Source organism: Mustela erminea, chromosome 5 (assembly GCF_009829155.1).
Source record: "Mustela erminea isolate mMusErm1 chromosome 5, mMusErm1.Pri, whole genome shotgun sequence".
Classification (NCBI taxonomy): domain Eukaryota; kingdom Metazoa; phylum Chordata; class Mammalia; order Carnivora; family Mustelidae; genus Mustela; species Mustela erminea.
The window spans coordinates 110,313,051-110,325,891 of record NC_045618.1 but is presented as its reverse complement, the minus strand read 5'-3'; the positions used below and the strand labels follow the sequence as shown (position 1 = coordinate 110,325,891).

General features: G+C 40.9%; 1 protein-coding gene across 1 annotated transcript in view; it reads left to right on the top strand.

Moving 5' to 3' along the window:
- Window positions 1-5,038: 5,038 nt before the first annotated feature.
- The window catches only part of KCNH5 (potassium voltage-gated channel subfamily H member 5), a 304,115-nt gene continuing 296,312 nt past the window's right edge, over window positions 5,039-12,841 (top strand). Inside the window, exon 1 of the mRNA XM_032344425.1 lies at window positions 5,039-5,979. Within this exon, the coding sequence (XP_032200316.1) occupies window positions 5,907-5,979 (73 nt within the window). The 5' untranslated portion in view covers window positions 5,039-5,906. The remainder of the gene's footprint in view (window positions 5,980-12,841) is intronic.

Sequence of the window (12,841 nt, the reverse complement as noted above, 5' to 3'; positions counted from 1 at the left end):
CACGAAGGGATAGGAGCACAGGTAGTAAAGTGAGATCTCTCCAGAGGCATACGTGAACAGGACTAAGAACACTGGGGGAGGTATGGAGAAGGAAATCACTTCCTAATTCACCCAGTAGAAAGGAGAAACGGAAGAGAGAGAGGCAAAGCAGGAGATCTGAGGATGGACAGCATGACCTGTTCTCTGTGAGTCATCTTCTGAGACTGAGAGGTGAGAGGGTGACACCTGAGGTGTGAAGACAGAGGAGAAGCTCTGAAAAAGTTCCTGCAGAGAACAGAAGGGATGGCTGAGGAATGCGTAGAAGGACAGGGCTGCATCTGAGAAGGCAAGTGGTTTGGAGGCTTGGATTTATGGTGGCGTCAGTCTTGGAGATTTCTCTTCCAAGGTGCCTGGTAGCTACCGCGATGGAGAAACTCACAGTTAGGGCTGGGTCTTTGCTGGGTGTGTGTAACTGCAGGCCGGGTCCCCGGGAGCTGAGAATCTGGACACAAAATCTCAATTTCGGAGATTCCTGCAGAGTACAGCATTGCTCTGAGACCATGGTTCTCAACCTTGGTGCACACTGAAATCACCTGGGGAACTTTGAAACTGCTGAGGGCTGAGTCTCATGCTCAGAAATTCTGATTTACCTGGTCTGGGAGATAACTGTGCCTTAGATGTTGGGCTTTTGAGAAACTCACGGGTTTCTAATGTGCAGTCTAGGAATCATTGTTCCCCTAATTTCCTGCACCGAAAGCAAGCTCACAATCTGTATGAGTCAGGGTAGTTTAGGTTATGGCATAGTAACAAACAATGCCAGAATTTCTGGGTCTTAGTTAACCAGAGCTTATTTCCTACTTATGATGTCACCATAGGTCTAGGTGACTCTTCTGGGCAGCCATTTTCTGTGTGTCACTTGGCTTTCCATTGCCAATAAGGCAGAGGAAGAGAAGCATCGAGAATTGAGTTCTAGCTCTTAACCTGTTTTCACCAGGAAGTAACCTGCATCCCCTCCATTCACATCCCATTGATCAGGACTAGTTTGTGGCTGCAACTAGTTCCAAGAAGGTGGAGAAGGCAACAGGGTCTGGTGAACCTTAGTAATGATCACCACCTAGAGCTTTTACTGTTAATGAAAGCCGAAGGGGATAAAAACATTTTAGTTTAAAAATACTCTATAGTACTTATAAGCTAGATATTATTTAAATGGATTTCAAATAGGAATCATTTAACCCTCATAACAGCCCTATTAAATAGCTCATTTTTACCCCCATTTGACAGAAGGGGAAATCAAGGCTATATTATTTACTCTAGGTCATATATTATAGGTCATGAGGCAAGCCAAGGACCCAGGCAGTCTAGGTCCAGAGTCTAAGCACTGAGCCTCTATATAATACTCTGCTTTCTATTCGGCTGTCTATTCTGCTTTTTCTCAACTTAGATTGGGGAAGGGGTGGGAGAAGAGGAGGAGGGGGGAGGTTATAAGTGGAAGTGTGGGACTTTGTGCACCCAAAGGAATCAAATGATAGTGTTTGGGTATTATATTGCTAGAGCTGGGGCAGGGCTCTGGGGGAAGCAGAGAGTGACACTTGGGGAATGGGTGTGGAAGCAGGAAATGGTTTGGACTTTCACTGCGGCTAAGGCGACCAACCCTGGAGGCCAAGTTGGAGAGCAGCCTCTGGCCCTTTTCTTTCTTCTTTGCTCCAGTTCCTCCATCTGAGTTATCCCTTCAGCATCTGCAAATCCAAGCAAATCCTATGCCAAAGTTATCTCAGAAATCATTTTCCTAGAGAGGAGTAGCTAAGCTGTTTTCAAGAAGGGGTCTAATGTTAAATCAGACTGGACCTTTTTGTAATGCATTTCTGAGAGTTTACATATAATTACACTCCTGTCAAATAAACTACATTTTAGAAATCTTCCAAGAAGAGGTGCTTGATAAAAGAATCCTTCAGTGAACTACAGTAGTAATTACAAACTACCACTTCCTAATACGTCAGATTTCCAAGTTTTCGCTTTTATGTTGGTTGCTGTTAAACCAGAATGCACCTGCAGTTCAACTAATATCCATTCATTTCCAAGCTGTGATTTGGGCATTAGCGAACACTTCTGGGTATTGGAACTCTTGGTTCTCACAGACAACACCACTCTAATGACAACGCCTCAAGAAAGAAGAAATGGACAAATGATTCTGCTTTAAAATGGAATCCTTGCAATGAAACAAACAAGAAGAAGCCCTCTGTGTGACATTGAAGCTTTTTGATTCCTATCTCTCTCACCTGTTCAATCCTGCAGTTTGGTTACAACATATGGACTCTGTCTGCAAAACACTTTTAAAATGCTGTATTGGCACCTTGCTGCAATCTGCCAGCACATTCCTTAGGGCTAGTCAGTCCATACGGTGCCACTTTATTTTCCTTAACTCCATTTTGATTGGAAGCTGTTGCAAATTGTTGCCAGGGGTTTCTCTTCTCTCCAGTGCTGCAAAATCAGTTATGGCAAGAGAGATCACTGGATGTTGCTGGTTGTTACCAGCATTTAGGCAACGTCAGATTATTTTCTCTTTACAAGGAGCTCTTGCTACAGGGTCAGAAGATTTGATTCTAGGTTCAGTGCAGCCTCTGAAAGTACTGTGCCATCTTGGACTAGGCACTTCATCTCTCTGGGTCTCGGTTTCTTCCTCTATAAAATGAAAATTTAAACTCGAAGATTAAGAAGAGTGTGGAAACCAAAGGTTTGACACTTTATAACTACCAGTTATTTTTACAATGATTAAAATATTCCAAAAGTTATAATGCTATACAGTTAAGGACAAAGAAGAAAAGATGAATGTCATTTTAATTAAATCCACAGATGGAAATAAACGGGGAAATTCTACCAGTAATTGTGTGACTGTGTCTTAATGGAGTCCCAAAGAGTTTCCTCTTTGGGAAGTGTTAGCTAATACACCCACAGAGGAGTGATTAGGAACAGAGATATTTATACTAGAAGGGAAATGCTGGGAAACAGAGATTTTATATCAATACCCAGAGGCGAGATGTGGGGCAGCTGATGATGTGCAGAAGAACATACAGATCTGAAGTATTTCCTGCTAATGATGATGATGGATTTATCATGTTAGAAGTCTAGGACAGCAACCCATGAAATATATATATCTTTACATACATGTATATGTATATTTATATTAATGTGTATATATATATGTGTATTTATTGCTGTTGATGATGATGGATTTATCATGTTAGAAATCTAGAATAGCAATCTATGAAATATACATATTTTAAATATATATATATGTGTGTGTGTATATATATATATATATATATATATATATATATATATATTTACCAGTCTGTCTGTTAACCACCCCAGTCTGTGAATGGCTCATTAGTCTAGGACCATGGTGTGTCTGTACATTAGGTTAGTCCCTATAAACACAGTTATGTAAGATCCATGGGGGAGAGAGGAATCCAATCCTGTGTGTTTTAGAACTGCCTTTCCACTTCGCCCCGCCCCTAACCCACCCCCAGTCGCCTGCAGGGAGGGAGGTGGAACCTCAGCCACATCTCTAACTCCTGTCGGTGGCAGGCAGATTAGATGGATCCAATGCGTGCCTGAGTCCCTTGTTATTTAACTAAATACACCCCAATGTATTTAGAAGACGTTCTAGCTGTAGGGGAATTAACTTGCACCACCAGCAGTACTCGAGTAGAAAGCTAAAATAGCTTAGTGTTATTCCAGAGTCTCTTGATTTTCTTTCTTTCTTTCTTTCTTTCTTTTTTTTTTTTTTTTTTTTGCAGAAGGAATCCTAGCCCAGCAAACTGGTCTCTGCCTTACGTCAACCTTCAGGGTTTACTCAGCCACCCAAGGTCTGGGTAAATGGGTGGAAATTTCAGAAACGAGAGGAGGGAAAATGCCCTAGGCTAAAACCTGGATCCTGGTTGTGTATTTATGTGTCTCTCGGTCACAGGCAGTGCTTTTCCTCCCTCCCCCGGGTGCGCTGGAGAGACAGTGATCGAGAGTCGAGGCCAGTGGTTGGTAATCTAGGGGTTTCTAAACGAAGTCTGACATCTTCCCTCTTTCCTTCCTGCCCAAGGCAGGAACTGAGTAGATGTTTCCTAGGACCCCAGCTTGAGGATTCAAGTTGCTTTAGAGCAACTTAGCCTTGACCATTTCTAACAAGGGTAACCTAGCATTTTATGACCTCAGCAAAAGGGGACGCCCCCAATCAACTGTCCTTCGCTTCGACTTCTGGCCGTGCTGCAACGCGCACTTTTTGCCCTTAGTCCTTGAACCTGCTTAGCAGTCATTCTTTCTGGATAGGCCCAGTGGAGCCTCCCGAGGAGAAGCTTTAGATCCGTGCTTCTGCTACTTGAGCGAAAATGCATCCTATTTACCTGGAGGGCTTGTTAAAACAGATGATTGGCCCACGACCCAAGTGTTACTAGTTATCTAGCTTTGAGGTAGAGCCCGATATTTTGCATTTCTAGAAAGTTCTTAGGAGATGCTGCCAGTTCGGGACCACCTTGAGAACCACTGCCTTAGATAAAAGAAGGTGCCTTGGCGTGAGCTCCCCCTTTTCCTTCCATCCCTCCAGGCTACATTCGCATTTATGCCATTTCCCCTTCTCCGGGTAGTTTCCGGCTTTTGGACTCTATTCTAACGGTTCCACTCCGGTTCTGAGCGGATGGAGCGTTCTTACAGAAGATTCCTGCCCGCCTCCCCTTGCCGCTACGTCCCCACCACCTTTAATGGTTTTCCACCACAAATGCCGCACTCCCTCTCTCTGGTGTGAATTATTCACCCACTTCCTCTCTCTACTTGCATTAAGTGCAACCTTTCCCGCAACTTCACCCGGGTAGCGGGACTCGCCGCTCGCCTCCCGCGCTCCGCAGCCCTGGGGAGGCTCCCCGCGCGCCAGCTCCAGCCGGAGGCGCAGGGGCCATTCCCGCGCTCTCTGCGCGCAGACCCTAACCGGCCCCTGCTCCTGGGCGTGGGGCAGGGCGGGTGCCTGCAGCTCTTCTGTTGAGCCTCGGGCGCCAAAGCCCGGAGGGGGGCGGTAGCAGCGTCAGGTGGCTGCTCTGCGTCCCCGCGCGCCTCCCAGTCAGTCCCTGCTCGGCGCTCAGCCTCTGCTGGAGCGGGAGCTGCTCGACACCTTCGCCCTGACAGCCGCGTCTTTGGGAGCTGCCGGGGCTCGCGACCCCGGCGGGAGGAGCTGAGATGTAAGCCTTCCAACTACCCATTGCTCTCTTTGGCATCCTGCTCGCTTTTCACTTCCTCTCCCGCTCCGTGGCCCCATTGGACAGCGAACGTTTGCCTGGATCTCCGGGGAGAGAGGAGCGGCCACCGGGCGCACAGCCGGGCAGAAGTTGGACTCGGCTGGGCAGCGGTGATCCAGCTGCGCGGGAGGGGTGGGCCAGGGCAGGAGGAGAGGAAGGCTCGGCAAAGGGGTCCGGATCTGGACTGAGAGGGACTGGGAGCGAGGGCTTGAGTTGACACTTCCAGCTCCCCGGCCCCGGGGCGCGGGGCAGCGGGAGAAATGCTGAGTCCGCGCCCAGGCGACCGCCGCCGCGGCAGCAGCCTCAGCAGCAGCTTCAGCATCAGCACCGGCGGGACAGCGACAGCGGGGGCGGCGCAGGCGCACTGTGCCCCGCGGAGCCTGCAGTTCCCGAGCCCCGTGTGCGGCACCGCCACAGTCTGGGCAGCGGCGGCCGGGGGAGCGCTACTACCATGAACTGCCTGGTCCTCCTCCCTAGAGCTGCTCATCCGGGTCGGGCTGGAGACACAGTCAGGGGACCCCGCCGCCGCCGCCGCGTCCCCACTTCTTTCGGCTCGATCTTCTCCACCTTTTTCTCCTCTTCCTCTACCTTCTCTTCCTGCATCCCCCCCTCCCCCGCCGCGGATCCTGGCCGCCGCTCTCCAGACCCAGGATGCCGGGGGGCAAGAGAGGGCTGGTGGCACCGCAGAACACATTTTTGGAGAACATCGTCAGGCGCTCCAGCGGTAAGAAGAGTTGCAGTTCAGAACACCCCCACCTCCCTCCTGCCCACGCGCGCCCCCCATCCTCCCCTATCCCACCCCTCTTCTAAGGGGGAGAGGGATGCAGACCGCCCTACCTGGGTGGCTTCAGTTACTAATTGGATCTGATTTGGGGTGGGGAGCGGAATAAGGTGGTGGAGGAAAGTTAGTTACATCCCCTCTCCAAGACATACTCATTTCCCTCCCACCTGTCCAGAGCCCAGAAAGGGAGGAAGGGAAGAAAGAGCTGGTGGGGTGTAGGTTCATCTGGAGAATAAAGTTGAGTTTTGCCTTGATGAGGGATATATTTCTCGTTCATCCTTTCCCCACATTTTCCCCCCAAATCGACTTCAGGGACTGGTCAAATTCGTAGAGTTAATCTTAGTGGAAGGGTTTCCCTCAAGTTGGGAATGGCTCTGAAAGTGGTTACTTAATAAGATTTAAGTCTCTGGAATGGCTTTTGGGCCCAGTGAGCACTGCTGAAAGGGACCTTGTGCTGGGGAGAGTAGTTGGAGTTGAACCTAATAGAGTCGGTGCTTGAAAAATGGGAATGCAATTTCTATGGTTAAGTTTGTGTTTCAAGTTTCTTCATTTAATTTTTTTTCATTGTGCATTGGTCTATGTTAATCTATATGATATATTTGATTTGATTTAAACAGGAGAAATGTAAAAAGGAAGGAATACCTACTGTGCTTTTAAAGTAACTAGAGAAAGAATTCTTAGACATGCCGTTCTACTTTGCTACTGATTGTAAGGTTTTCTTGCCCTAAGGTGTCTTTAAAATCCCATACATTTATAAATCCATTTCCTCCAAATTATTCTGAATCAGGATCATTATATAGATCACATTTTAAGACCCTCTAAACTTTGTGTGTTACTAAAATCTCCATCTTTCATGTCTTTTTAGTTCTTGTATATAATTTCCAATTTTATAAGCAAGATATATAAAGCATCCTTTAAAGTTTTTTTTTTTCTTTTAGAGGCCTGTTATTTTATTTTGAGGTCTCTTATTTGGAGACTTATGAGAAAGGTATCTCTGCATATTGATTACAGTAGAACAATGGAAATACTGTATGCAGTTCCATAATTCATTGTTGACTCATTCATTGAAACACTATTTATTTGGGTGCCATATACAACAGACACTCTCCAGGGTCCTTGGATAAAAGAAATGGTGAAAACACTTCTGTACTCAAGTGGGTAAGAGAGGATCACACCAAAAAGATAATAAAAAAAAAATACAATTATACTTTCCCTGAATTGGTTGACTAGATTATACTAATTCTTAGATTAGGATCTCTTCTAAAACTAGGGTTGCAGATATCTCCCTTGATTTGGGGACTATCTGTATTTTAGTGTCCCAAGGTATTTTTCATAAATCTCTGCAATGATATTTGGTTTTAATTTGAAACTTGTGACCTTACTACTTCCACTTTGGTCAACACCTGATATTATACAAGTCTAGAGCAGACTTTTTGGTTGAAAAAGTAGCTGATAGTCTCAGTCTAATTAAAAAAAATCTATAATATTTTTAGCCATTCCAGTATGATCTCAATGTTTTTGATTTTTTATGATAATACACAAAACGAATTCATAACAGTAGGCAATTTCTGTGTTTATACATGACCTTTATGTGTATTAAGTGAAGACTTAGAGTACAAGGGGATGTTACTATTAAAACAATCCATTTGGGAAACTTGAAGTTTATTGGGATCAACTAATCAAGATACAACCATTTTATTTGAGCTTTCTTATCTTCTTGGGTTATTTCAATTCCATGCAGTTTGGTCTGTGAGAGGACTTTTCAGAGAAGGCCTTAAAAAATAAAACCTACAGACTCTCTGTTCCTCTGCATGATAACCAGAAAGAAGATGAGAATTCCTTGACTGAAGTTGACTAATATAGCATCTTTGGTTGAAACTTCCACAGACTGGAACCATGAGCCAGTTTTTAGAATATCTTTTTTTGAAGATATATAAGAAATTAACGCTTTATCTTAATGTGGCTTAGAAATATCTGCTTCTGGGGCACCTGGGTGGCTCAGTTATTAAGCATCTGCCTTCAGTTCAGGTCATGATCCCAGGGTCCTGGGATCGAGCCCCTGCATCAGGCTACCTGCTCAGTGGGAAGCCTGCTTCTCCTTCTCCCTCTGTCCTGCTTGCATTCCCTCTCACTGTCTCTCTTTCTGTCAAATAAATAGATAAAATCTTAAAAAAAAGAAAAGAAATGTCTGTTTCTGTTTTACATTTACCATCCAAATTAATGAATGTCCTATCTTTTTGACACCTCACATTGTATAAGTGCTTCATTGGTTTAATGTTTCTTTCTGTGGATAGCAATACCAAGTGCAAATGAAAACCGATCTGTTTTGGCATTTAAAATATCATTTTTCATTGCTTATGGCTAACTTTTGATACCACTACTCAAAACCTCTGAGCTTCGTTTGAAATGTTGGACATGTGAGCTAAGTATATGCACATGTGTAGGTAGTAAAAACTAGAAAGTCTCAGTACTACTTTTATAAGAAGAACCCCAGAAATTGAGAATTACAGTATTAAATTGGTCTGCACATTCATGTGGGAGTATCCCACAGTTGTTGCCATTTCTATATGATTTGGCAGAGAAATAGAAAAATTCATTCTGAGAAATTGTTTAATTGAGACTAACAGAGAAAACTCCCTTCAGGATTCTCATAGATGAATGAGGTTTGTGACACTGAAGATTTCATTATTCACTAACTTAACCACATTGAAAGTGAAGTATTGGCAGAGCTTTAGTGGGAAAGAAAGAAATTGAAGAAAGATAGGCTGGGGTTGCCTATTTACCTTTACCCCATGAAATACTTCTCTTTCTGATACATCATGTTCTTCTTATGAAAAGATCAGATCTTTTAATGAGTGTCAGATGAAACAGAAACTTATACAGAGAGACGTATGGAGAGAAACACACCACCATTCATTCAGATGCAAAGATGGAGGTACCAGAAAAAAAACTCTCTCTTTCTCTCACATACACACACACAAAGAGGAAAAGAGAGATGTGGAAAGTAACAGAAATATAGAAAGAGAGATACAGAAGTAGGGGAGGATATTAGATTGGAAAGACTATTAGACGCAAAGAAAAAACATCAAACACTTATTTGTCCATGGCTATTACTAATGAACTGAAACCTCAGCCAATTAGGCATCCATCAGAGAACTTCTTGATGACGTGGAACAAAAGAGCATAAAGTGTGGTCTATTTGGTCGTAACTTTGAAATCAGAGCACTTCCTGATGAAGTTCCTGACTCTTCAGTTGCAGTTTCCTGGATGAACAGTGCCGTGTTCAGTGTCCTACAGAGATTCTTGCTTCTGTTTGCTGATTCTTTACACCTCTTGAGATAGGATTTTTATTTTTCCTACTTGGTTGACTCAGTTTGTTATGGGGAAGCATTTCAAACTGTTACTAGTGATTCAAAGTCTATAAAATAAAATAATGAGGGCTTATTGAGTAGGATGGATACAAACATACTTTATGGCCAAATTCCAAAATGGTACTAGTAGGGAATTCCTCTTTCTAATTTTAAGATAAAGGACAAGATCAGTTTTAGATAAATAAAAGGAACTATAATAATTATTAATATATGACTTTAGCGGATATCGTCTAAGAAGTTGCAAAGGTCAAAAATATAAATGTATTAATAAGGTTTAGATACATTTTGACCAGGAGGTTCAAAATGAGTTGCTAGGAACAGAAAGTTTGGAACTAGTTCATTACATCTGTGAAATAGCTCATAGAAGACCTCAGCCCAATGTACTTATTGATTGAACCCTTATCTGATACATAATTAGACTGTCTTCTTTTATTTAAATTTCAATTATTTATGCACACTATTCATCAGTGTACATTAGGAGCAGTAAACCTGTGGGTAGAGGGTAAACACCTGAAAGAAAGCCAGGGGTATTTAAGAGTTATAGGTGAAATTTTAGATTCAAACAAAGCAAAGCAAAACAAAACAAAACATTTCCAAGGCCTTCAACCTATATCTTTGGGCAGCACATTTTATTTGTAAGTTGTCTTTGGTTCCTTCACAAATAAGCGGAAATGATTAGTGTCTATGACAGTGAACTAGGATGCCATTTTGAAATATTATACATCCCAAATTTAATATCTTTTTATTAGAATTTGATTATTGTTCTTTAATATTTTAAGCATTATAAAAAACTAAAAACGTTTTTCTCTTTAGAGGAAAAAAAGGGGTTCAGGAAAGAAGAACACAGGAACAGTCATATTTTGTCAACCACTTATTCTGCAAGAGAAGAAGTTCAATATATTCGATTTGCCATTACAGCTTGAGATGTTTATGTTGTACAAGCACTTTCTTGACTCAGTCACCTTTTACAGAAAATCTGAAATTATTTTTTTGCTATAATTAACACTTGTAAAAACTAATATCTTTAAAGGGAAACTATAGGAGAAGAAATAGAGAACTAGTGATTTAAAAATAAAACAAAAAAGGGTATCACACCTTTTTAGTAGTGTCCAATGTAAAAAATGGTGAAGACATGATATATATATATATATATTTTTGCTATAATGTTCATGATTTTTTTGAAAGATTTTCTTTAATATTTAAACTGCTATTCGGGAGATAGTGACAACCGCGTAGTGTCTGAGGTATTGACTAACCCAGGTCTTACAATGTATCACTTGTGCTTTTAATACATCATAGAGGTTGAAATTATACTGACCACTCCCTGAATTATATTTATAAATAAGATAGCGGATTGTCTCTGGCTCTAGAGCCCACACCCTGTTATGTAACAAATAATGCTTTGCTGACCAGAACGCTGCTAATCCCAGTTCACTCTTGTCTTCTTCAAAGAAATTGTCCTCTTTGTCTGTCTTTTGATTGATTCCAGGAGTAGGGGTGTGTAAGAACCCCATATCCCCAGCTATCCTTTAACTGTCCTATTGAAGAACCATGTAAGACACTATATTTTTTAATAGAAGAAAACAACTATGAATATTTTCATTGAAAACGACCGAGGAGACTTCCAACAAGAAACCCTTTAGTTTAGTTAGTATTCTAACTATTACTATTAGTATTACTTCCACTGTTAGTGATGGGTGTTTGCTAGCCCAGAGGAACAATGCTTCTACGTTCTCCAGTGACTGGCCTAGGAAAAGGTATTGTTCTCCAGAGCTCTGTAGATAGTATTTACCACAAGAGGTCACTAGAGGTTCTGGCACAGGTGAATGAAGTGCATGTCTTACTTTTTATGTTTTGGTGATTTTTCCCTCCAGTTTGATTGGAGGTTAAAACCAATATAGTTAATCGTTACTCTTGGAAGAAGATATCTAAAATATAACAAGTATAGGGAAGTGAAATGCAAAAAAAAGTATGCATTTCTTTTAATTATTGTAGTCTTATTTTAGTTGATGACGACCAACATTTTGTGACTAAATAAATTGGTTATTAATAAAAACAGTGTATGTAAAGGAATATATTTAAATATACTTTAGACTAGTATAATATTTACTTTAGCAGATGAACAAAACTTTATTGTAATAAACCATTTTACTGTGGTGGTAATATGCATGAAATTAAAAGTTTTGCAGAAAAATGCCATATAAATAATGTCCATATATATTTTCTGTTTCAACAAAATTTTTCCTCTGCCAGATGTCTTGATAGAATTCATATTAAATCAGTGAAGTAGAATCAGTTCCTGACAGTGCTTTGATTTTACTGAAAGATAGTTCATAGATTTGTAGTTATTTTCCTAGGATATTGTAGGATTCTAATATTTTGATGTTATCCAAACTTTTAAAAGAAAATACAGAGCTAGATCAAATATTCTCTAAAGTTTCCAAACTTATTAAACTTTCTCCAGAATATGGTGGGGGGTAATACTATTTTAAGAGGTTTTGTTTCTTGACAGTCAGCAAGTCTGAATCTTGGTTTCAGGAATTTCTTTTTCTTTTTGGTTGGGTTAGAAACCAAATATTGGGAGGGGCTTCAAAATGTCCCAAACGAGATTAGATTTAATTGGAAAATTAAAATATTTCATACAGCACTTTTATGAATAAAAGAGATATGTTGTGAAATCAAGTAAACATGAATAACAACTTACAAACCAGTGGAAATCATTATTGCGGAGACTGAAGTCAAAGACAGTGGTTTGATGTGCTCTAAGAAATGGACATTTATAAAACATTTTCCTTTACCAATAACGGAGTAGTATTTTTAAAAATTCCACCTTAGGTTCTTGTCACACACACAAAGGAAAAAGGAAAAAGTATGTGAGGAGATGAATATGTTAATTAAGTTGATTGTGATAATCACCTCACCATGTAGACATTTGTGAAACCATCAAGTTGTATGCCTTAGATACATGCAATTTTTATTTGTCTATACCTCAATAAAGTTGAAAAAAATCCTCATTATGTTTCACCAAATACTCTCATTTAATAACAGATATGACATGACTATTTGTCATCACTAAAGAATGACTAAAAAGAATCATGGAAATATTCTCATTTTGTAAAATATACAAGTTAATATTGGAAATGCTTAGTCTTGGACTATTTAATTGGATAGTGGAAGTGATACTATTGAGTGTGTATTTTAGGCATTATTTTAGTTTTTGGTTGTATGTGGTACTATTACTAATATAGAGACATTTGTATATATTTTAGATAGTTTTGTGATACATTAAGTTTTCACATGGAAAAGGTAGAAAAATTGATTAAAGATCAATAAAAACCTTAGAAAGGAAGAGAGGTTGAAAAGCTATTTGAAATTTTGTTGAAATAGATTTCTTTGTTTCTCAGGGTCTGGTGCCATTAGAAAGATACAAATAC